At 41.7% G+C, this 21,721-nt stretch overlaps 1 protein-coding gene across 2 annotated transcripts in view; it reads left to right on the top strand.

The window, feature by feature from the left end:
• Nucleotides 1-21,721, top strand: part of PDE10A (phosphodiesterase 10A) — a 265,447-nt gene that overhangs the window by 176,789 nt on the left and 66,937 nt on the right. For both annotated transcript variants that reach the window (XM_025294284.3, XM_006067063.4), the window contains exons 4-6: nt 9,740-9,860; nt 10,355-10,404; nt 21,265-21,405. In XM_025294284.3, coding sequence (XP_025150069.2) covers nt 9,740-9,860; nt 10,355-10,404; nt 21,265-21,405 — 312 coding nt within the window. The remainder of the gene's footprint in view (nt 1-9,739; nt 9,861-10,354; nt 10,405-21,264; nt 21,406-21,721) is intronic.

Raw genomic sequence — 21,721 nt, forward strand, 5'->3', positions numbered from 1 at the left:
GCCCTTTCATCTCTTGGACTTTTTTGCCCTAAATTACATTAGTTAAAATAATCCTTTGAAAACTTAAGTATTCTTTAGGAAAGTTAGTTTTTAAAAGGTCCTTCTAGTCAAGGCTGTGGTTTTTCCAGTAGTCATGTATGGATGTGAGAGTTGGACTATAAAGAAAGCTGAGCGCTGAAGAATTGATGCTTTTGAAGTGTGGTGTTGGAGAAGACTCTTGAGAGTCCCTTGGACTTCAAGGAGATCCAACCAGTCCATCCTAAAGGAAATCAGTCCTGAATATTCCGTGGAAGGATTGATGTTGAAGCTGAAACTCCAATACTCTGGCCACCTAATGGGAAGAGCTGACTCATTGGAAAAGACCCTGATGCTGGAAAAGATTGAAGGCAGGGAGGGGACGACAGAGGATGAGATGGTTGGATGGCATCACTGACTCGATGGACATGAGTTTGCGTGAACTCCAGGAGTTGGTGATGAACAGGGAGGCCTGGCGTGCTGCAGTCCATGGGGTCACTGAGTCAGACACGACTGAGTGACTGAACTGAATTGAACTGAACTGTCCTCATGTTGAGCTGGTGATATGTTTTCGAAAGAGTGTCTCCCTCATTTGTAGCGTGCTTGCTTTCACCACTTTTAACATGAACTTTCTGCCTGGCCTGAGTGTAACCTGCGGTCATTCTGTCCTCTCGTCCTGGTTGTTGCTCTTCAGCCTCCATGTTTCTCCATCCTTTGTGGCTTTTTGTAAGATGCTCCCTCTGAGCTCCTGAAGACTGCTGTGGAGGACTCTGAACCAGCTTCTCGTGCAGCCTTCCCTGTGCACTCAATTAAGTGCGGGACAAGCTAGGCAGCTTCCCCTTGGTGTCAGGATGAATATCTGTTAATCCCTTGCTTGCTGTTAAGGATTTTTAAACTTTACAATAAGCATTTGCAAAGAGTCAGTGGTGCCTTCTTTCCCAGCTCTTTCTCTCCTACAGTGCCTCTGAGGCCCACAAATTTCCTTAACTGTTCATTGTGATCGCCCATGCTTAGTTAGAACTCTCCTGCCTGTGGTGTTTGTATGAAATAAATGACCTTTATTTATAACTTATTTTCCCCTAAAATACCCAAATCATTTTGATAACTTTATTCTTAATATGTAACGTTGAAAAAGGTTTGCCACTTTCTTGTCAAGTTAAACATACATGTACTTTTTGACCCAGGAATAACCCTCTTAAGTATTTGCCTGGTATAATTTTGTTTCTATATTTTTCTGAGAACTATGCTTTAATTTTTAAAAATCTTATTTTTTATTGAAGTATAGTTGCTACACAATATAAGTTACAGGTATACAATTTAGTGATTAACATTTTTTAAAGTGGGAGAAGGCAATGGCACCCCAGTCCAGTACTCTTGCCTGGAGAATCCCATGGACAGAAGAGCCTGGTGGGCTGCAGTCTATGGGGTTACGAAGAGTCGGACGTGGCTGAGCGACTTCACTTTCACTTTTCACTTTCATGCATTAGAGAAGGAAATGACAACCCACTCCAGTGTTCTTGCCTGGAGAATCCCAGGGACCGGGGAGCCTCATGGGCTGCTGTCTATGGGGTTGGACAGAGTCGGACACGACTGAAGCGACTTAGCAGCAGCAGCAGCAACAGCAGCTTTTAAAGATGATGCTCTATGTAGAGTTATTATAAATGTTGGCTCTATTCTCCATGCTGTACAGCGTATTCTGTAGCTTACTTTATATGTGATAGTCTGTACCTCTTAACCCTCTACCCCAGTGTTGCCCTTTCTTGTTCCTCTCTCCGGACTGGTGACCACTAGTTTTTTCTCTGTTCTTGCGAGCCTGCTTCTCTTTTGCTTTCTTCACTGGTGTGTTGTAGTTTTCTTGATTCCGCATATAAGTGATGTCATACAGGATTTGTCTTTCTGACTTATTTCACTCAGCATAATGTCCTCCAAGTCCATCCTTGTTGCTGCAGATGGCAATTTTTCCTCTTTTATGGCTGAATAGTATCCCATTATATCTCACATCTTTATCCGTTCATCTGTTGATGGGCACTTAGGTTGCTTCCATATCTTGGCAATTGTAACTAAAGCTGCTGTGAACTTTGGGGTACATGTGTCTGTTTTAATTTGTGTTTCTGGATTTTTTGGATATATACTCAGGAATGGAATTGCTGGGTCATAACATAGTTCTATTTTTAGGTTGATTTTTTATTTTTTGTTTTTGAGAAACCTCTTATTTTCCCCAGTAGCTGTACCAATTTACATTCCCACCAACAGCGCACAAGAGTTCCCTTTTAACTGACATTTATTATTTGTGTTCTTTTTGATGGTAGCCATTCTGACAAGTGTGAGGTGATATCTCATCGTGGTTTTGATTTTCATTTCCCTAATGATTAGTGATGCTTAGTATTGTTGGACAAATGTCTACTTCATTCTGCTAATTTTTAAATCAGTTTCTTCGTTTTTTTGTTTTTTTTTTTTTGATGTTGAATTGGTGAGCTGTTTATATATGTTGGGTGTTAACTCCTTGTCAGTCATTATTTGCAGCTATCTTTTCCCACTCAGTAGGTTGTCTTTTTGTTTTGTTAATGATTTCCTTTGCTGTGCGAAAGCTTTTAAATTTAATTAGGTCCTTTTTAAAAATTTTTTTTGCTCTTATTTTCTTTACTCTGGGAGACAGATCTAAAAATCATTGCTGCAGTTTGTGTAAGAGTGTTCTCCCGACGTTTTCCTCTAGGAGTTTTCTGGTATCTGGTCTTACATGTAGGTCTGTCATCCATTTTGAGTTTATTTTTGCATATGGTGCTGGAGAGTGTTCTGGTTTCACCCTTTTACGTGTAGCTGTCCAGTGTCCACAGCACCACTTATTGGAGAGACTGTCTTTTCTCTATTGGATATTCTTGCCTCCTTTGTCATAGATTAATTGCCATGTAAATATATATATATATATATATGTATTATATTTGTGTTGATGAGAAGCTTAGAATCAATGAGAGTAGTGGGCACATATAGCTCCAGCTCTTGGATTTTAAATATCATTTGCCACAAAAGAAACTAGGGCTTCTTTGAGAAGCAGAAATAGCTGGATCAAGGGCTAGCAAAATGTTTGATGAGAAAGTAAGAAAGTATTGAAAGAATCGAGAAGATTTGTGAAAAGAGCATAGGAGCTATCTTGAGGGGGTTTCCATTGGTCAAGTTTGGGACAATTTGAGCATTAAAATGCATGTATAACAGTATTAATTAATATTAATTAGTTACACAGGTTGAATAAAATTAGCATCTGTGAGTCCATACTCATGTAAATGAATGAATGAGGGAGAACAGAAAACTCTTCTTCCCAGCAGAAAGCCAAAGAGCAAATACAGGATAGACGATGGTGTTCTAGCTCCATCACCTCACTGTACTCTTGCCCAAAATACAAAACCTCTAAATCTGATCTTGAGAAAATACCAGGCAAATAAAAATTTGCCTTCAAATATTCTTCATATTCTTCAAAAACATTGAGTTCAAGAATGCAAAGAAAGGCTGTGGAGTTGTTCCACATTAAGTATACAAAAGAGACATGACAATTAACTGGCATATACGATTTGGAATTTGAGCCTCGGCCAGTGAGGAAGGGATAATTATAAAGAAAATATTGGGACAAGGTATGAAATTTGAATATGAATTTATCTATTTTTCTGATTATGATAACTATATTGACCTGTGTCTCTCACACTCTGTACAGATTCAGTGTTTGTTCTCTTATTGTTCTTTTTCTTAGGAAATATATACTAAAGGTTTCGGTTAAAGGTATATAACAACTTTTCAAATATTCATAAAAATATGTATTTCTAGTTTATGTGTATCTATGTGTGTGTGTATAGATGGATAGATAGGTAAGACCTACATGGAGAGAGATGGAAGGAGAGAGAGAGAGGGAAGTGGGAAAGGAAGGGAAAGAATTTACCACGAGGATAAGGCAAATATGGTGGTGGTGTAGTCGCTAAGTAATTTCTGACTCTTGCAGCCCCATGGACTGTAGCCTGCCAGGCTTCTCTGACCATGGGATTCCCCAGGCAAGAATACTGGAGTGGGTTGCCATTTCCTTCTCCAGGGGATCTTCCCGACCCAGCGATCTAACCCATGTCTCCCGCATTGCAGGCAGATGCTTTACTGACTGAGCTAAGGCAAATATGATCAAATGTAAATAATTGATGGTATACAGGACTTTCTTGTGCTATTCAAGTTGAAATTATGCCAGCAAATATGGACAACTCAGCAGTGGCCACAGGACTGGAAAAGGTCAGTTTTCATTCCAATCCCAAAGAAAGGCAATGCCAAACAATGCTCAAACTACCACACAATTGCACTCATCTCACACGCTAGTCAAGTAATGCTCAAAATTCTCCAAGCCAGGCTTCAGCAATACGTGAACCGTGAACTTCCAGATGTTCAGGCTGGTTTTAGAAAAGGCAGAGGAACCAGAGATCAAATTGCCAACATCCGCTGGATCATGGAAAAAGCAAGAGAGTTCCAGAAAAACATCTATTTCTGCTTTATTGACTATGCCAAAGCCTTTGACTGTCTGCATCACAAGAAACTGTGGAAAATTCTGAAAGAGATGGGCATACCAGACCACCTGAGCTGCCTCTTGAGAAACCTATATGCAGGTTAAGAAGCAACAGTTAGAACTGGACATGGAACAACAGACTGGTTCCAAATAGGAAAAGGAGTTCATCAAGGCTGTATATTGTCACCCTGCTCATTTAACTTCTATGCAGAATACATCATGAGAAACGCTGGGCTGGAAGAAGCACAAGCTGGAATCAAGATTTCCGGGAGAAATATCAATAAGCTCAGATATGCAGATGACACCACCCTTATGGCAGAAAGTGAAGAAGAACCAAAGAGCCTCTTGATAAAAGTGAAAGAGGAGAGTGAAAAAGTTGGCTTATGCTCAACATTCAGAAAACTAAGATCATGGTATCCGGTCCCATCACTTCATGGGAAATAGATGGGGAAACAGTGGAAACAGTGTCAGACTTTATTTTTATGGGCTCCAAAAACCACTGCAGATGGTGATTGCAGCCATGAAATTAAAAGACGCTTACTCCTTGGAAGGAAAATTATGACCAACCTAGGTAGCATATTAAAAAGCAGAGACATTGCTTTGCCAACAAAGGGTCTGTCTAGTCAAGGCTATGGTTTTTCCAGTGGTCATGTATGGATGTGAGAGTTGGACTATAAAGAAAGCTGAGCACCGAAGAATTGATGCTTTTTCACTGTGGTGTTGGAGAAGACTCTTGAGAGTCCCTTGGACTGCAAGGCGATCCAGTCAGTCCATTCTGAAGGAGATCAGTCCTGGGTGTTTATTGGAAGGACTGATGCTGAAGCTGAAACTCCAATATTTGGCCACCTGATGCAAAGAGCTGACTCATTGGAAAAGACCTTGATGCTGGGAAAGATTGAAGGCAGGAGGAGAAGGGGACGACAGAGGATGAGATGGTTGGATGGCATCATCGACTCGATGCACAAGAGTTTGAGTGAACTCTGGGAGTTGGTGATGGACAAGGAGGCCTGGTGTGCTGCGGTTCATGGGTTTGCAAAGAGTCACAACTCAGCGACTGAACTGATTCAGTCAGTACTATTATTGTTGCTCAGTCATGTTCAACTTTTGTGACCCCACGGACTGCAGCACAGCAGTCTTCCCTGTCCGTCACCAACTCCTGGAGCTTGCTCAGACTCATGTCCATCGAGTCAGTGATGCCATCCAACTATCTCATCCTCTGTTGCCCCCTTCTCCTCCTGCCTTCAATCTTTCCCAGCATCAGGGTCTTTTCCAATGACTTGGCTCTTCGTGTCAGGTGGCTAAAGTATTGTAGCTTCAGCATCAGTCCTTCAGTGAATGTTCAGGGTTGATTTCCTTTAGGATTTATGGGTCTGATCTCCTTGCAGTCCAGGACACTCTCAAGAATCTTCTCCAGAATCCTTGTGTCATGTAAAATTTTATTTCTCTCTGGGTGACAGAGTGGCTATTCCCTGGTCCCCAAGTTGTGTTCCAGATGCCCTCAGGCACCACAGCAAACTCACGGGGACGATTCAGGACATGGTGCAGTTTCACGGGAAGCAACACCATCTGTCAGAGCTTGATGGAGCTCGCAATTTCAGCGCCTGGCTCATATAGTTCCCCGTTTTAATGTTAGATCACCACACTCCTGTCAATGGAGTCATGTCTCTGCAAATCCTTTGTGTGTGTGTGTGGTTTCTCTAATGAAAAGCAAGTACTGCTTGAAAACCAACGTGGAACAGGCAATGAGGGTGACTGTCCAGTTTGATTCTAAGGTTTCCACTGCCCAACTCACTGAACCTTCGAGTTCTGACTCCTCTTGATTGAGAAATGTCTGTGATACTCAGTGCATACTTTATGTGGGTTCTTTTAATAAAGGCAGTGGTGAAAGCACTTGGCGGAGTTGAGCTGCTGTGCAAATACAAGTTCTTAGCAACTTCACTAATATACGGTTGTAATTTCCTATTAGTCAAGACATAGAACTGAAAGTTTATTCAACTGAATTGAATTGATCCCTGGGTAAACTTTCTTCATCATGTTTCTGTAAGAGAAGTGCCTTAGCTGACTTTCATCCCCACTTGCTTCCTCTGCTTTTCCTCTAGTAATAGTACTAATGACTAGCAAAATGGCCATAAGCCTGAGGCCAAATAATTGTTATTATTATTCATATTTCTATATATTTTAACATTTTTAGTATATTGGGACTTGAATGATCCACTAACTGTGAAGATGTGTGTATTAGTCGTTGAGTCGTGTCCAGCTCTTTGCGACCCCATGGACTGCAGCCCACCAGGCTCCTCTGGCCATGGGATTCTCCAGGCAAGAATACTGGAGTGGGTTGCCCTTCCCTTCTCCAAGGGATCTTCCCAAACCAGGGATTGAACCCAGGTCTCCTGCATTGCAGGCAGATTCTTTACCATCTGAACCTTTGATATTTGAGAGGTAATATTATGTTAGCATAAATTAGTAATCATAGTTAAATATTTTGCTTTTATGGTATTTATGCAATTATTGCTAATCAAAGGAAACAGGGTCTGCTAAAAGTAACCCATGTATTATTTTCAAGATTAGAATTTGAAGTTTAATATAAACAGCAACAAAATTTGAGGTCATAGATTGCCACCGAAGGTTACTATTGAAACATATTTTAAATACAGTCCATCTCAATGTTCTTATTACACAAATGATAAAAATGAAAGCTCGGAGACTTGAAAGGAACCCTCGTGATAAAGTGCCCATAACCCCAAGTGTCTCCTTGTTCTCGCTTGTGTGTGACGACCCATTTCCTGTCCCAGATGGAGAGCAGCTGGCCACTGGTCTCAGCACTGCATTCCGGTCACACTGAAGGGCCTGTTCTCAGAATTACATCGTCAGGGAAAAGTCAGTCTGCTGTCATTTTTACAGGGACTCCTCTACTGCGTGACTAAAAACCCTCCTCGAGGCAGGAGGTCGCCCTGTCTCTTTCAGTTGCAGGGACACTTAGGTCAGGTGCTTGGTGCGGTTGAAGCCCTCCGCTGGCCGGGTCATTCTGATCGCAGCTCCAGTTCTGTCCACTGTGCTAACAGCACCCGCCTTGTCTCTGGTTAGTATGCGTGGCCTCCTGTCCCCTGCGAGGCCAGGATCCCATATGCTCAGTGAATCAGGAAAACCCTTTGAACCGCAGTGGTTCCCAGAGTCACCCGTGGCCCACAGCCCAGAGCTCTGCACACAGGCCGGCCTGGCCTGGGGAATGTACTTGTCATGGCCTTGAGGAAGGGAGCGTCCATCGGATATAGCTAAGGGGTGGGTCACTGGGTCTGACAGGAAGAATCCCCGCTAGCCTTCCAGTCTCACCAAGATTAGAATATATACCGGGCAAGTTCTGATTTTCAGCTGCATTAAATATCAGCCATTGAGGGGGAGGAAGCGGCGCAGATTTCAGCTGTCCCGAGTGCAAGCCCACTGAACCCGGTACTTCTGTTTACTGCACCCTGATCCAGTGTTATCTTTATTCTACCCGACCCTAGCCCCCGTGAGGTCCATCTTCATTTGTTTCCCAGGTTTCTACGTGTGAATGAAGTCGCTGAATCGTGTCCTACTCTTTGTAACCCCATGGGCTGTAGCCTACCAGGCTCCTCCGTCCATGGGATTCCCCAGGCAAGAATATTGGAGTAGGGTGCCATTTCCTTCTCCAGGGGGTCTTCGCGACTCAGGGATTGAACCCGGCTCTCCTGCATTGCAGGCAGACGCTTTACCCTCTGAGCCACCAAGGAAGCCCAGGTTTGTATGGGTTAGCTGAATCTCATCTGTCTCATCTCTTGACAGTTTATCCTTGATACTTCATTTTCTGGGGTCTGCCTGGACTTAAGTCTGTTAATGGGTCAGTAGCAGAGAGAGGTGGTGGGCAACCAGCATCCTTCTACAAGGCAGCCAGGGGCGCTAGGCAGCCCCACCCTTCATGGTTCTAGGCTTCACCGGAGCCTGTCCGTGTCGCTCGTGTCCCTGGATCCTTCCGTCCCTGACCATCCCGTTTAAAAAGCCGTCCTTTCCTCCAAAGCTGATTACCGTCAGCCTTCCCGGATCTCCTCTCTGCGTCATGCCCATCACCTTCCATCACACTGTATAGCTTGCTTACTTATTTTCTTCCGGCTAGAGTGTAAGTTCCTTGAGGACTGGAATTTTATCTTGTCCAGGCTCTAGCGTTTCTCGTGTTGGGAAGAGCACCTGTGTAGGTAGTGGATCGTTGGCTCTGGCAGTGCGTGTTTGTGGAGCGACTGACTGATCTCTTCATCCGTTCTTCTGTGTATTCATCCTGCAGAGGGATGGGTGCAGGGCTCAGCAGTAACAACCAGCGGTAGGGCTTTTGGAGTGAAAGATGGCTGAGTGGCCTAGTGAGTGAATAAAAGAGAGACGGCCTGAGATGGTTTCCTCAGCAGACGATCACCACGTTTTGCAGAGCTCAGAGACCACCCTGGGAGAAGCCTTTAGGCTAAGTGCACTGGGGAGCCCCAGGAGTCTGTTGAGCTTCAGAGTGTGACAATTTTATTTTAAAGTTCACCATGTCCGTGGTTTGGAGAGGAGGCTTGGGAAGGATGCTCCGTGGCATGAAGCTCACCAGAAGATGGGTTTTCAGTCCTTTGAAGAAGACACTCCACCGTCTTCCCAGACCTTTGTCTGCTGGCTCCTGCCCTGGCGCCCCAGTGCGGCTAGCTCCATGGGCCTGTGGTGGGGCTGCTGCCCTTGCAGGGGCGGCTCCTGAGAGAGCCTCGCCTTCCTGTTCTCGTGGCAGGGTTGAGATCAGACTCACTTGGGTCCAGGGGTCACTGCATGGGCCCCAGAGAGTGGAGAGTAATAAACAAGCACCGTTTCATCCAGCGCGGGGCATCTTAGGACGTTTCAGTCAGTTAACACGTTTCCGAACTGTCTTTACTGATCCAGCTTGCCTGACCACGTTGTATTTAAAACTTCAGAAACAAACTTGTAACGTTCTGTATTTTAATATAAATATTCATTCATGGAGTCTACAGATATCCTAAGTTGTAGCAGTTTTAACTTTCAATCTATTTTTATGGTACGTTATAATAATTAAGTCATGCTCTATAAAAACATCATGAACAGCTAATATATAATATAAAGCCATGTGTATTAATTGCACATGTGACAAACTAAGGAATTTTTATTTTTTTATATTTAATTATGCCTTTCTTTTTTTATTCAAAGTATCAAGATACAAATATGCAAGGAGTTGTGTATGAACTAAATAGCTATATAGAACAACGGTTGGATACAGGAGGAGACAACCAGCTACTCCTCTATGAACTGAGCAGCATCATCAAAATCGGTAAGGAATGTTTTATGTTCCTCCTAGTAGAAAGATTATACCAAAGTAAATTAAATCATGTTCTCTTTAGTGATGTCATGTAGGCATGTACATCATTCTTTCTGGTTGATGCTTATATTATATTGGTTATTTAGTATTATAAATGTCATTTGTCTATTTTTAAATGCTTTAAAATTAAATGTCTCAAATTTTAAAAAATATTTTCTAATAATTCTAATATTTAAACTTTGACCAATATGTTATTACATAGTACATTGCTGTGTACCTTTGAGAATGTCACATCTTAAAAACAGAAATAGCTAATGAAAAGAAATGAAAATACTCTAAGTATGTAATTTAGTAAAGCCATAAATTATTTAGTTCAGTTTACTGTATGAAAATTATGCTAACAAACGCATTCGAAAGACTCATATTTGAAGTCTCACCTTAGAGAATTCATGCATGTTATATTCTCCCATTGAGATTAGTTTCTTCCTTTTTTATTACTTTGGCAGCCACAAAAGCTGACGGATTTGCACTGTATTTCCTTGGAGAGTGCAATAACGTAAGTATGTAAATTTAGATTTAGGTGTTCTAGATAAGAGGATGTTATAAGCTTTAAAATTATGTTGCAAACAGCAAATGCATCATCATTAAGTACTTTAACCAGCATTTTCTGTTTTGTTTCTGTACGTGGTGGTTACCAGTTGAGTTTACCAACATGGTGACGTTTAGTCATGAAAATCTTAACTTTTTTTTATTGTTTTGGTTTGGTTTGTGGTGTGCTAGTTCATGAATGGCGTTTCTAGACTCATGTTCTGTGCAGGAGTTATTTCATCACTGTGGGCTGGGGTGTCGGGGGCAGTCTATGCCCTTTTTCTACACGCAATCTGCAGCAGAAGCAAATGAGGGCAGAAGTTTTATGTGATGTTTGTGGACTCTGTAAAGCTAACTCTGAAAAGTGCCGGGACGGAGGTGCTGCGTATAGATTCCTGAGCTGTGGGGTGGTGCCTCGGGCTGCTCTTGGTTGGAGCTGCTCAGGGGTGCCCGGTCCACCCGTCGGCAGAGCAGGCTGGACCCCGTGTTCCTGGACTGACTCACTAAAGCACCGTCTGCCGTCAAGTGCAGCTGCTTAGGCACTTCCAGAACCATTTCAGGACTTTCAGTTACTGGCATTTGATTTTTTGTTATGGTGTTAACACATATGTAACATTTTAGAAAAATACTCTGAACCAGCGACACTTATCTTCATAGGTTAAGTGAATAAAACTCAGTTATAACATTATTTTGCAAACTTTTGCTCTGTATTTCTTGTGTGTTAGGCATTGTTATTTGAGATTTGGTATGTATTTTTGCAATGTGATACTTGTTTTGTGAGTAAGCAAAATGTATGCTATTTATATTATATAAAATGTTAATAGGAATAGAGACACAGTATTCTGATATTTTTAGCAGTATTCATGAATAGTAGAGTAGTCCAAACCCTGAAAGTCATTGCACAAAAAGTCCTGATTGGCTGGGTGCCCCTACTCATAACTGACCTCTTCATTTGCACAACCGTTGCTCCCCTTATGTTGTGATGATCTGTGTTACAAGAGTAAAAGCTCTTGAGGATAAGGACCGCTTCTTATTCATTTATGTATTCACCTGTATTGTCTCTTATTTTCTTTCGTATGAGCAGTCAGCAAGAGGGTTTATTAAATAGAATTATTCAGATATTACTCCTACTTGTGAATGCTTTCTATTTTACACACTGGTAGTATTTTAAAATGATGAAGCTACTGAAATAACGAATAGATTTTTGTCCTAGTCATTCTAAAATTTTTTTTTCTAAAATTTGAAATTTTTGTTTAAAAACCAAGACTTCCTTTTAAAAAAGTTAGTATATAATTTACAGTATATTTTTAACATTTTTTAAATTGAAGGATAATTGCTTTACAGAATTTTGAGATTTTCTGTCATAAATCATCAACAAGAATCAGCCATAGGCATACCCATGGCCCTCCCTCCCAGACCTCCCTCCCATCTGCCTCCCCGCCTCACCCTTCAGCCTGCTGCAGAGCCCCTGTTGGAGTTCCCTGAGTCATACAGCAAATTCCCAATGGCTATCTGTTTTACAAACGGTATCGTAAGTTTCTGTTTCTCTCTCCATACCGCTCCCCTTCTGCCCTCCTCCCACCTTGTCCAGAGGTCTGTTCTCTATGTCTGTTTCTCCACTGCTGCCCTGAAGATAGATCCATCTGTGCCGTCTCTCCAGATTCCACACATATGTGTCAGTATGCGATACTTCTCTTTCTCTTTCTGACTTACTTCACTCTGTATAATGGGCTCTAGTTTCATCCACCTCATTAGAACAGATTCAAATGTGCTCCTCTTTACGGCTGAGTAATATTGCCTTGTGTATATGTTCCCCAGTTTCTTTATCCATCCGTCAGTGGACATCTAGGTTGTAAATGGAAACGTAGCTGTAGTTGTACATGCAGATGTAGAGAATAGTTTACAATAATTGTCACGGTTTCTGGTATGCATATTACCGTGTAACTACCGTAGTCCCCGTCTTATCGCTGTTTGCCTGATGTCTCCACACAAGCCTCAGGGCTGGTCCACAGCAGCTGTGTTTGTATTGTGACCCTTGACCTTCAGTCACAGATGTTTATGACCCAAACTGGGACCAGTCGATACCCTGCTGACACCTGGGTTGTGGACTCAGTGTTCTGGCTGTTCTACCTGGAAAGAAATGATATGAACCCTGGGCCGAGGCGAGGCTGCCCTGTGGGCTGGCCCTCTTCTGCTCTGTGTGGAGGAGAATGGGAAGGTGGGGAGAGCTTGTCTGCGGAGGTGGAAAGGGCAGACGACTGGGAGCCTGGTCCGCTGTGCAGGAGCCTCTAACAGGGCCTGGCTCGGAGCTGGGGTTTAGGTTCCCAGACCACCTGCTCTTAATCACTTGGCTATACTTCTGTACTCTGTTGTTGCAGACTTCTGCCTGATTATGATTTAGAAAAAGCTTTTGCAGCTCGAATATCCCAAATGTAATTCTGTTTTGGTTTAGTTGCTAAGCTGTGTCCGACTCTTTGCAACCCCTTGGACTGCAGCCCCCCAGGCTCCTCCGTCCATGGGATTCTCCAGGCAAAAGTGCTGGAGTGGGTTGCCATTTCTTTCTCCAGGGGATCTTCCCGACCCAGGGATGGAACCTGGGTCTCCTGTGCTGGAAGCGATCTGCACTGCTGACTGAGCCCCAGGGAAGCCCCTAAAATATCATCTGCATGTATCTAATCCTTTCACTTTTACTTATTCGCTTTGTAACTTAACTAAGGGATTGGTGATGTCTTCTCAGGCTTTAGTTGGCACCTCCTTCTAAATCCCTGAGGTCAGTTGATTGACTCTCCGTGGTTCTCTCCAGGCTGATGGGGTCTTTACCCCTTTTTTCCCACATCTCAGGGACCAAGTGTATCCTGTTAGTGCAGCCCTAGGAGCAGCAGGGTACAGAGCGAAACGGTAGCCTTTCCTCACTTTCCTAAGTCAGCTTCCACTCTGCTATGCTTTCTTAATGTCAGATCCTTCTCCTTCAAGGCACTGAGCTGAACCTGTAATTTCGTGTTTATCTGTGCCTTGTTTGATTATTTGCTTATCCAGTTTTCTCTCCAGCATATAAGCCTCACAAAGAGGCCTTTCTCCCTAGAAGGATAATTTTAGGGGATAATGACTGGGTTCTACTCCTGTAAGTCCTATTATTCCTTTGGCCCCTTTCAGTCGATATTCTTGAGGTTGTTCCTTCCCCGTTCTATTTCTTAAGATCAGATATGTACTTGTTTTTGCCATTCACTGAAGGTACCACCAATTGAAATCTATGTTGACTAACTTGTGTTGAGATTTTCTTCCCGACCACTGAGTGGTATGGATTCAAGCCTCACATCCACACGATGCACAGTTATCACTTCTCAGATGAGACTTTTATTTTCTCTGCAGCAATAAATTCAAGGTGCTCTGGTTTCCTTGTCATCCCCTTGCAGCTGTGGTGTCTTCACTCTTCAGACTGAGACGAGCCCATAGCCCTGGGCTGGTCCCGACCTGCCTGGGGCCTCCTATTAGACTTCCCAGTAGTGAGGCCTCAGGCTTTACCTCTGGTCGCCCATAGCCCTGGGCTGGTCCCGGCCTGCCTGGGGGCCTCCTATTAGACTTCCCAGTAGTGAGGCCTCAGGCTTTGCCTCTGGTCACCCATAGCCCTGGGCTGGTCCTGACCTGCCTGGGGCCTCCTATTAGACTTCCCAGTAGTGAGGCCTCAGGCTTTGCCTCTGGTCGCCCATAGCCCTGGGCTGGTCCCGGCCTGCCTGGGGGCCTCCTGTTAGACTTCCCAGTAGTGAGGCCTCAGGCTTTGCCTCTGGTCGCCCATAGCCCTGGGCTGGTCCTGACCTGCCTGGGGCCTCCTATTAGACTTCCCAGTAGTGAGGCCTCAGGCTTTACCTCTGGTCGCCCATAGCCCTGGGCTGGTCCTGACCTGCCTGGGGGCCTCCTATTAGACTTCCCAGTAGTGAGGCCTCAGGCTTTGCCTCTGGTCGCCCATAGCCCTGGGCTGGTCCCGGCCTGCCTGGGGGCCTCCTATTAGACTTCCCAGTAGTGAGGCCTCAGGCTTTACCTCTGGTCTCCCGTTAGCCATGCGACTCTGCTGAGGTCAATACAGTTGACCCTCGAACAAATCCATGGGTCACTTTACTGCTGGCTTTCAGAATCCACAAGTGCACTTGTGCACATTCAGTCCGTCGTGGGTGTGCAGCGCTGCTTTGGCACTGTAGAAAGAGAGCCGCGTGTAAGTGACCCGCACAGATCAAACCCGTGTGCTTCAAGGGCCAACTCTGTATCTAGGCTTTAGCTGATGCTCTCAAGGAAAAAAAGAAAATTGGAATTTTCTCACCTCCCAGTCCCTTCATTTACTTCCTTTTAGATTTCTTTGGATCCTTCCAATCTTCTCAGCCCAGCAATGCCTTATAAAATATTTGTGAAATATTCTTTATCCAGCCTTTAAATAATTTTACAATTGTTTTTTTCAGGAGTGTCAAATTATCTAATCTGCCATATTGCTTGCAACAGATGTTGACATACTTCTAAAATGTAAGCTAACTGTATGAAATAAAGTATTGCATTGTTTTTGCACAGATGAGGAGATACATGTATATTTTCTTATATTTCTTCCTTTGTACATGAAAGACAACATATTATAGATATTTATCAATGTTTTTAAAAATTGTCTCTGGATATTGAGTCATAGTTAAAAGTATTTCTTGGTGACTCACTTTCAAAACAAAATGTATATACTTTAGTGACAAAATTATAATAATGCAACCCAAATAGACTACAATGAAAACTTTAGTCTTGATATCAATAAATATTAATACAAGGATTAAGACAGACATGGCATGGTCTAAATCATTCTTACAAAAGTATTCATTTCTTTTTTCACCAATGAGAATCAGTAGAAATAATTTAATTTCTGAAATTGCTACATTGAAAAATATAGCTTAAATAATATTTAAATACATCAAAAGTTATACAGGTAGAATTTAAAACCAACATTCATATTACCAGAGAGAAAAAAAATTAAAACACAGAAAATTTAGGAGATGGTAGAAGACAACTTCAATGGTATTAAAGCACTAAAAATGATACATTAAATGTGATTATTGAACTCATTTTGAAGCTAATTTAAAAGACAATAAAACAATAGAGTGGAAAATAGCAAATTATGAAAGCATACTTACAAATGTGAAAATGTAGGTGAAATGGACAGTTTTTGAGGAAAATAGAAATTGTTCCATTTGATGATAGAAAACTATCTATCCAAATGATGCTAGAAAACCAACAGACCAGTAAGCGGAAGAAGCTGGAGGCAGTGTGGAAGTGATGTGGGGTTTTAAGCCAGTAGGACACTGACAGCGTTGTGAGCAGCAGCGATGTCCGGGCTGTCGTTCGCCCTGGGACACGGCGGGTGACGAACCAGAGCTGCTTCCTTACTCGGAGCTCGCGCTCAGCTGGGGTCAGCCCTTCAGCAGAGGGAATGCCTGGCTGGCCACACTGTTCCAGAGCTTGGGAAGAGAAGGAAAGCTCCCCAGTTAGTTGTTCAGTTTTCCAAAGAGTAAAGATTCTGGAGTTGGATTGTGTGAGTTCCAATTCACTACTTTGGGATTTTGACAAGATCCTCAAACCTTTGAATCTTAGTTTGACCTCCATTGGTTAAGCGTTAGTCTATGCATGTCACTTAACAAGCCATTTTAGACACCAGCCATGTACCAAAATCTGTGTTGAATTTACTGAGCCTACAAATAGATAAAAACCATTCCTGTCCTCAAAGAACGTACAGTCAGTAGGAGAAATGAAGAAATCCACCGTTAATTATACTGCATGATGACACGTGAGCAGAGAGGAGCCGAGGTGCTCCGGGACCCTACCTTTGATTGGCTGGTGGGGTCTGGGCTTGGTAACACTGAAATGAGCTTGGATGGTGAGCTCTGTTTGAACAGAGCGTAGGAGACCTCTCTCTTAGTAGACAAGAAGGGAAAAGGAAGGAGAAAGCAGTCTGTGAGAAATCTAGCAAGGAAGCTTTTTGTGTTCTGACCAATGCCAGTGTCCGGCACATAGCGTATACAGGGTGCTCTTGAAATAGTTGTTGGGAAAAACTGAATTTTTCACGATTGAGATTTTTTGCTTAATACCTAGTCACATACTTCAGTTACTATGTAGCATACTTTATAATGTTCTAATATATTTTTTTATATATATTATCTATAAGAGTAGTTTGTGAAAGCTGAAAAATTTGTGATCTTTAATTATTCATCAGACTTTATAATTCATAAAGTAAGTTCATACATAGCTCTTTATGTATTAGTTTAGAGTAGCCATGTGACTTTGTCAATGCACGGTGAACTTTAGTAAGAATTGTGCAAAGTTAGGGATCTGGCTCACGTTCCAGGGAACTTGGGGCTAGTTGCTCCTGCCCTCTGCACGGAGCGAAATTCATTTACTCTCCAGTGCCATCTAGTGTCTCCAAGAAAAATAACTTAATGGTAAGCCTCAGTAATTTATTTTCTTCTTAAAAAGTGTTTCCGAACTTTAACTGGTTGTGAGTTGAAACCGTAACATAAAAGAGAAGTTTCATGAATAAACTGAACTTTGAATGGTGTGTGGGAAGAAAGATGAAAGCAGATGTTTACCACATAAAGCAGACATCTCTGTGGTTGATGTCAATGAATCAGTTTCCCAATTCATCAGAAACTGCTGTTATTTTTAACAAATAATGTGCAGTAGTCTAGTCTATGGTTCTTTTTCCACCGAACCTATTTCTAAAAATTTGATTTTTTTTAAATAACTTGAATGCTTTTTTATTTCTTCCTTGAGTCAGCTTAGTCATTATGACTACTGTTACCAATCTCCTTTAGTTTAAATGGTTTAACTTTAGAAATATATTTGGAAATGTACTGTTACCACAAAAATATTGGATAGGTCATCATGAGTTTCTTTGAAATAATGAAAAACCTAACTTATGCCCTGCCACTGCCTGGCATCTGGACTGATTTCCAGCCCTGTGGCCAGTCTCCTTGCTGGCGCTGGGAGGTGAAGGGCCTTGTCCAGGCCCCCTGCAGCACTCTCAGCTGCAGTGACCCGCAGGCCGGGGTCAGGAGCACGCCCTGATGCATGGAGCTCTTCTTGAGAAGGCAGGGATGGCTGAGATGTGAAACTTGGAACCTTTTCTTCGTTTTCGGTTTTCATGTAGTTTTTCATCTCTAGCCTCTAAAAAATTTGTGCTAATAAAAGTTTTCAGAGATTTATACAACATTAGAGCAGAAATTAATTTTAGAGACTCATCTCAACACTGGATGTTATAGATTATAAATGTATATATAATCACCTTAATATATTTAATATGTTATACAGTGATATTTGATGAAAGTTTTCATTCATCTTCCTGTGAAAATAAATAATGAGTATAATCTTTTCTCATCTTATTAATTTGAACATCCCAGTCAAATTCTTATGTCAAAATTCGTAAGAATTGACATGGGGGCGTGGGAGGTACAAACCTTGGAGTATAAGATAGGCTTCTAAGGATGTGTTTTATTACAATATGGAAAATATAACCAACATTTTGTAATAACTTTGAATTGAAAGTAAATCTTAAGTATTGTATTAAAGTTCTTTAAAAATACTTCTTTAAAAAACTCATAATGATTGATTTTGAAAAGCAAAGTCTCTGCTCCATTTTTCCATTTCTTTATGGAAACTTTCCTCCACCCATCAGTCGTTAATGCGTTAGTGCAGGACCTTCATCAATGCGAAATGCAAAGTGTGTCTTATAAATCATGATTATTTTGAAACATGAAGAACCAAAGCAAGACTTGGCTTACCAGGTCACAGAATGTACTATAAATTACAGTAATTAAAACAGTGTGGTGAGAAATAAACCCAGTGACACGGGACTGAGAGTTCAGAGACAGGCCCAGGTGTGCTTGAGGATTTACGTGATGAAAGTGTCAGTTCAGCCAGTGGGAAAAGGAAGACTATTCAATCCATAACTATCTTTTTGAAAATTATTTCTGTGGAGTGAGTTAAGGTAGATTTAACAAACTTTCCTCTATTCCCGAATACCTGTAATATTCAGCCTCTAACTTGGAGGTTTGTTATTGACATACTCTGTTTGCAGTAATAACTGCCCACTAGCCCGATCAACCTCAGAGATCACGTACAACATGCTGTTACCGAACACACACTCCAGATGAATCCGAGAATGATGATTTAATCAGGAATGATGCCAGGAAGGGAGCTGTTGCACAGGGGAACCATGTGGAGTTAAAAAAAATGCCACCCAAAAAGAGGAGGAAGCTTCTAGTACAGAGGAGAGACATTGAAGCTGTGAGAACATCAAAACAGGTGTCTGACTGGCTCAGCCCTCACGTTGCCTTCACGAGACCAGCACCTTCGGCCCTCACAGGACAACTTACTTTTTTGTTAGCGCTTGCTCTCAGTTCTCATTTGTAAGCCTTTCTATTTGATAAATGTGAACAAAAATCATAATCAAATTAGTAAAACAAGTACAAAGTCCCCATTGTAAAGAATAATTTTTTTTGATAATTATTTTCCACGAGAAGCTTACCACATTCAGTCAGGTAATTGAAGGATTTCTAAATCATTTATTTTCAGCAAGTCTAGTAGCAGAGTAGCTTGCCATGTACCCACGGTGCATTATTTGCTTGTCTATTTCTTGTACATCATCTAGAAAGTCTGCATAGAGGCAATCAATGTTTATATTAAATAAATGATCCAGGACCATATAAGCTATTTCGTCATTACTGAATTATGAAGCAAAAGGTAACTTGAAGATATTAGTAAATTCAGCCTTAATGGTCTTACAGAAAAGTCAGCCGAAAGAAGTGTCTGTGGTATATCTTCAAACAACAAACACAGGCAGTCAACAAGTGTTAAAAAATATCCAGAGCTTCTGCTGGGAGCTTGCTTCAGCGTTTGTTTTCTGGTGGTGTCGTGGGAAGTTCTTTTAAAGTTATCCAAATGACTCGGGTCAATTTAAGTTCATTTCCTGCAGTTCTGACTTTAAGAAGAGAAATGTTACTCAGCATCCTTGTAATTAACTTTCTCATAATTTGAAAAAATCGTTGTCAATTCTGACTTTTATTCAGCCTACATATACTGTATTTTTTATATTTTTATTGTAGTCCTCTCTCTTCCTGTTCTTGGATCATTTTGCTACTGTCTTGTCAATCGTAAGAAAGAGTAACACTGAATGATGTTTTGCAAGATAGATACTAAATCTAATGAAATTCTTAACTTGCTTATGTCACATGTGTGTTGGTGCATAATAGATTACAGTAACTATTGTAAAAACAGTGACTGGTTTCTAGCCACTTTAAAAATGTGTATGGTCCAATTGTCAATTATCATCACATATGTAGTTAAATTTAAAAACATCTTTTTAAAGTATGTAACTTGTATTTAAACATTTTAAGCTTAATACTTTTAAAAGAAGCAATTTAAAACTGATTTTCACAGACATTGTACTTAATAGTACTGCTTAAACCTAGTCCTAGCTAATATAGATAGACTAATGAATGAAGCTATCTTGAATGTATAATCTTTAGATAATGGTGACTTAAAGCACACAGAATGAGCCGAGGCTCTGTTTTCCTCCTTTCTGTTCCCAGTGATTGAAGTCGCTCAGGTTTATAGTGCTCAATCCCTTGTAAGATTTTATTTGAAGAAAGAGTTCTTTGACAGTGTGTGTGTGTGTGTGTGCACGCTCGCACGTGGGCTTAGTCATGTTCGACTCTTTGTGACACTATGGACTTAGCCCGCCAGGCTCCTCTGTCTGTGGGATTTCCCAGGTAAGGATACTGGAGTGGGTTGCCATTTTCTCCTCCAGGGGATCTTTCCTACCCAGGGATCGAACCCTCATCTTCTGCGTCTTTGACATTCCAAAGTTGGAAAACCACATTATCTAAAAAGCAACACATCAGAGGATTGCCTAATATTTACTAGTTCAAAAGGCCCTCATCCTTAAGTTACAGCAGTTCCAGTTAAGATAAAAGTAAAGTGTTGGGAGAATTTACCAGAACTTTAATATTTTTTAAATCGCGTAGATAATCACAGTGTGGTTCTGTCAAAATATTGCTCCCCCTGCCCAGATGATTTCATTAACAATTCTTGTTTAGTAGAAATTTATTTTAAAATGTGGTTGGGTTTAGTCAAAATAATTGATCGTGTTTAAAAAAATAAATTTAAGATACTTTCGAATGTTCTCCATCTGCCTCATCTTTTGAGGGGGAGAGATACACCCAGGTTTGTCCAGTTGTTTATTTACTTAATTTTTGGTGTGTATGTGCAGAGAAAAGCAAAGATTTTACCAAGAGTATTCTAAATCTGTAGTATTATGGGCAGGCCAGTTTCAGGAATGGAGTGGTCGATTATTAAAAAAAAAAAAGAAGTAACACTGAGAAAGATTTTTAATGAACGTGAAAAAGTATAGTCACCTCACATTGACTTTGTAGTTACAGATCCATGTGCCACGTCTGTAGGAAGCGGGGTGCATCGTGTCTGCTTCTTGACTGGTAGTTTCTAGAGCCCAGAGACAGCTTACATTTCTGTCTTCATGTTAGTATTTCCTGTGGATAAAAATTGGAGGCTGCTGTAAGAGTGTTCACACGTGGACATTTGTGCGAGTCCCGCGTCAGGCGCGTGTCTTGCGCTCGTGGGAATTCCACCTCAGATGCTTACTGTGGTCATCGCAAAGCACCTCCCTTGTTTTGGGGCTCCTCTTTCCCTTGGCTCACAGATTTCTTGTCATCGTTAAGTAATGTCTAGGAGTCTTTGTGTCCCGTGCCAAAAAGCACAGGACAGTTTCTAGAACGTGTTCTTTTCCTCTTTGCAGAGCCTTTGTGTGTTTATCCCGCCTGGAATCAAGGAAGGAAAACCTAAGCTCATCCCCGCTGGTCCCATCGCCCAGGGCACCACCACCTCTGCCTACGTGGCCAAGTCCAGGAAAACGTTGCTGGTGGAAGACATCCTCGGGGTGAGTGGCTTTTCACCCTATGTGACATTTGTAACCCGAAGTATTTAATTAAGAAAGATAACATATACTCTTGATGTTGTAACTTAAACCATGTTATAGCAGCATAAAAGCAAGATAGCGATCAATAAAAGGGTTTGTATGTAAATGAATTCTTTGTACTCCAAGAAATAATCTGATAACCTCCTAAGAGCTAGGTTTGAGTAGTTCTTCTTTCCACATTTGCCTGTGTGCTGATATACATATAAACTGAATGATTACTCTTTGCTGGTTCGTATCCCAGCAGGACAGATCTGAATGAGTTAGCTGTGTGACTGAC

The sequence above is a fragment of the Bubalus bubalis genome, chromosome 10 (assembly GCF_019923935.1).
Source record: "Bubalus bubalis isolate 160015118507 breed Murrah chromosome 10, NDDB_SH_1, whole genome shotgun sequence".
Classification (NCBI taxonomy): domain Eukaryota; kingdom Metazoa; phylum Chordata; class Mammalia; order Artiodactyla; family Bovidae; genus Bubalus; species Bubalus bubalis.